Source organism: Saprolegnia parasitica (assembly GCF_000151545.1).
Source record: "Saprolegnia parasitica CBS 223.65 unplaced genomic scaffold supercont2.504, whole genome shotgun sequence".
NCBI lineage: Eukaryota > Oomycota > Saprolegniomycetes > Saprolegniales > Saprolegniaceae > Saprolegnia > Saprolegnia parasitica.
The window spans coordinates 4,811-6,843 of record NW_012156898.1 but is presented as its reverse complement, the minus strand read 5'-3'; the positions used below and the strand labels follow the sequence as shown (position 1 = coordinate 6,843).

At 59.4% G+C, this 2,033-nt stretch overlaps 1 protein-coding gene across 1 annotated transcript; it reads left to right on the top strand.

The window, feature by feature from the left end:
- On the top strand, window positions 1-1,481 carry SPRG_17167 (hypothetical protein). Its single transcript, XM_012356558.1, has 2 exons — window positions 1-641; window positions 693-1,481. Exons 1-2 carry the CDS (start codon window positions 150-152, stop codon window positions 1,308-1,310), a joined length of 1,110 nt encoding a protein of 369 aa, XP_012211948.1. The 5' UTR covers window positions 1-149; the 3' UTR covers window positions 1,311-1,481.
- The last annotated feature ends 552 nt before the right edge of the window (window positions 1,482-2,033 follow it).

The following is a 2,033-nucleotide window of genomic DNA, read 5'->3' as shown; positions in this document are numbered from 1 at the left end:
TGCTCGACGATCCAGCGTACCCGATCAGCAACACGTTTTACGGTGCGCTCTCGTCGGCGGCCTCGTGGCCGAACCTGCTCTTGCCGTTTGTCGGTGGCCATTGGCTCGACCGCGATGGCAGTCGCTGCCTCGCGATCTTTGTCGGGCTCATGATTCTTGGGCACACGATCTTCACGCTCGCGATGGCCCACCACAGCTACGGGCTCGCGCTTGCCGGGCGCTTTGTCTATGGCATGGGCGAGGGCAGCGTGTACGTTGGCGCGCGGGCGTTCGCCGCCACGTGGTTTGACACGGCCGAGATCACGTGCGCGATGGGCATCATCGTGGCCATGACCAACGTCGCGCGCATGGTAGCCAAGTGGACGATGGCTCCGATTGCACTCTATTTTGGCAGCTACGTCTACAGCTTCTGGTACGGCGACGTGGTGTGTCTGATCTCGCTCGCCTGTGCGTGCGTCGTGATCCACGCCACGCAGCGCCTCCAGACGCTGCGCGGAACCTTGGCGGTCGAGGACATTGACCCGCGCCTGCCGTGGCTCACGGCCTTTGTGAGCCCACGGGTCGCGCCGGCGGCGCATGGCAGCAAGCACGGACTCCTTTCGCGCGAGTCGCTGCGGCTCGTGGGCACACTCCCGCGCCTCGTACGTCGCTTTCCTGCTATCTATCTGTTTGGAGCTGACGTGCAATTCTAGTTTTGGCTCGTGCTCGCGCTTCAGATCCTGTATGTGCAGAATTTCCACTGGTTCCAAAACATCTCGGCCAGCTACCTCTACCAAGTGTACGGCTACTCGCTCGTGCTCTCGGGTGTCCTCGCGAGTCTCTCCCATGTCCTCGTCCTCACCTCGCCTGTCCTCGGTCTCATCTTGGATCGAACCCATGGCCGATTGCATTACGTTCTCGCGTCGACCGTTTGCGGTGTCGTCGCCTTTGCGTGGCTCCTCTTTACACCGTACACGCCGATCGTGACGCTGCTCCTGATCTCTCTCTGTCTCACGGTCACACCCGCCGTCCTCGTTGCAGCGCTTGCGACCTCAGTGCCCCAAGAACGCTACGGCATGGCGTTTGGCGTCCTCGAGGTCTTTGATGCACTCGCCATGACGATCGGCAACGTGCTCGTGGGATACCTCCGCGACGTGACAGGCAACTACACGGCCGACGTCTACCTCTTCTTTGGCATCTCGTGGGTCACGCTGGCACTCGGCGTCGCCTTGTTTGTGACCGGAACCAGCGCGCAAAACGTCAGCGCCTGCGACGACGACCACTTGGGCCTCGAGCTTCTTCCTGGATCCACCAAGACGACCAAGGTCTAAGTACACATGCGACGTCGCCTCGTTATCATGGACCGTGTGCGTGGCTGTGTGGTGCCATTGTTCACACTGCTTTTCATTTTGCTTATATATTTCACGACGACGACACACGTCAATACTCACGGATGCAACGCAGTAGTATCTGCCTACTGCAAATGCAATGGTTTTGTTCGTATGCAGGACGCTTGTACATACGAGGCGAAAGCCGCTCTGACGCTTCCACAAACGTTTGAGAGCACGTGCAGTATGTCGTCGGCACTCATGGGGGTGATGCCAGGAGGCGGTGCGAAAGTTCTCCCGCGCGGAAACGACTCAAAGGAGACGTGGGAAGGCAATCGGGTAGAGAGAGGCCAAGCGCGAGGTCAATCACGTCAACTGTGACATGGTACTTGAGGGGTGCAGTGATAGCAAGCATTTATATATAAGAACGTGTTTCGCGTTATCTTCGTTGTTACAAAGAGTTCGCATACGTAGAGACTAGCAATCTCCTTCTTCTTCATTCGCTCGCCGGGCCGTGGCTGCGCAGGCGGCGGCGCGGGGGTGCATCTTGTTCTTCTGTAGTCGCGCGGGGACGCTTGTGGCCGCGGGTGAGGCCCATGATGACAAGTTCCGTAGATTCCTTCCAGGCGTCGCGATCGGCGGCAAAGCTACGCAGTTTGTTGAGGTCCTCGAGAGACGCCAGCGACTGAGGCGGCGTCAACGACTGGAGGTCGCGGTGCAGGACGA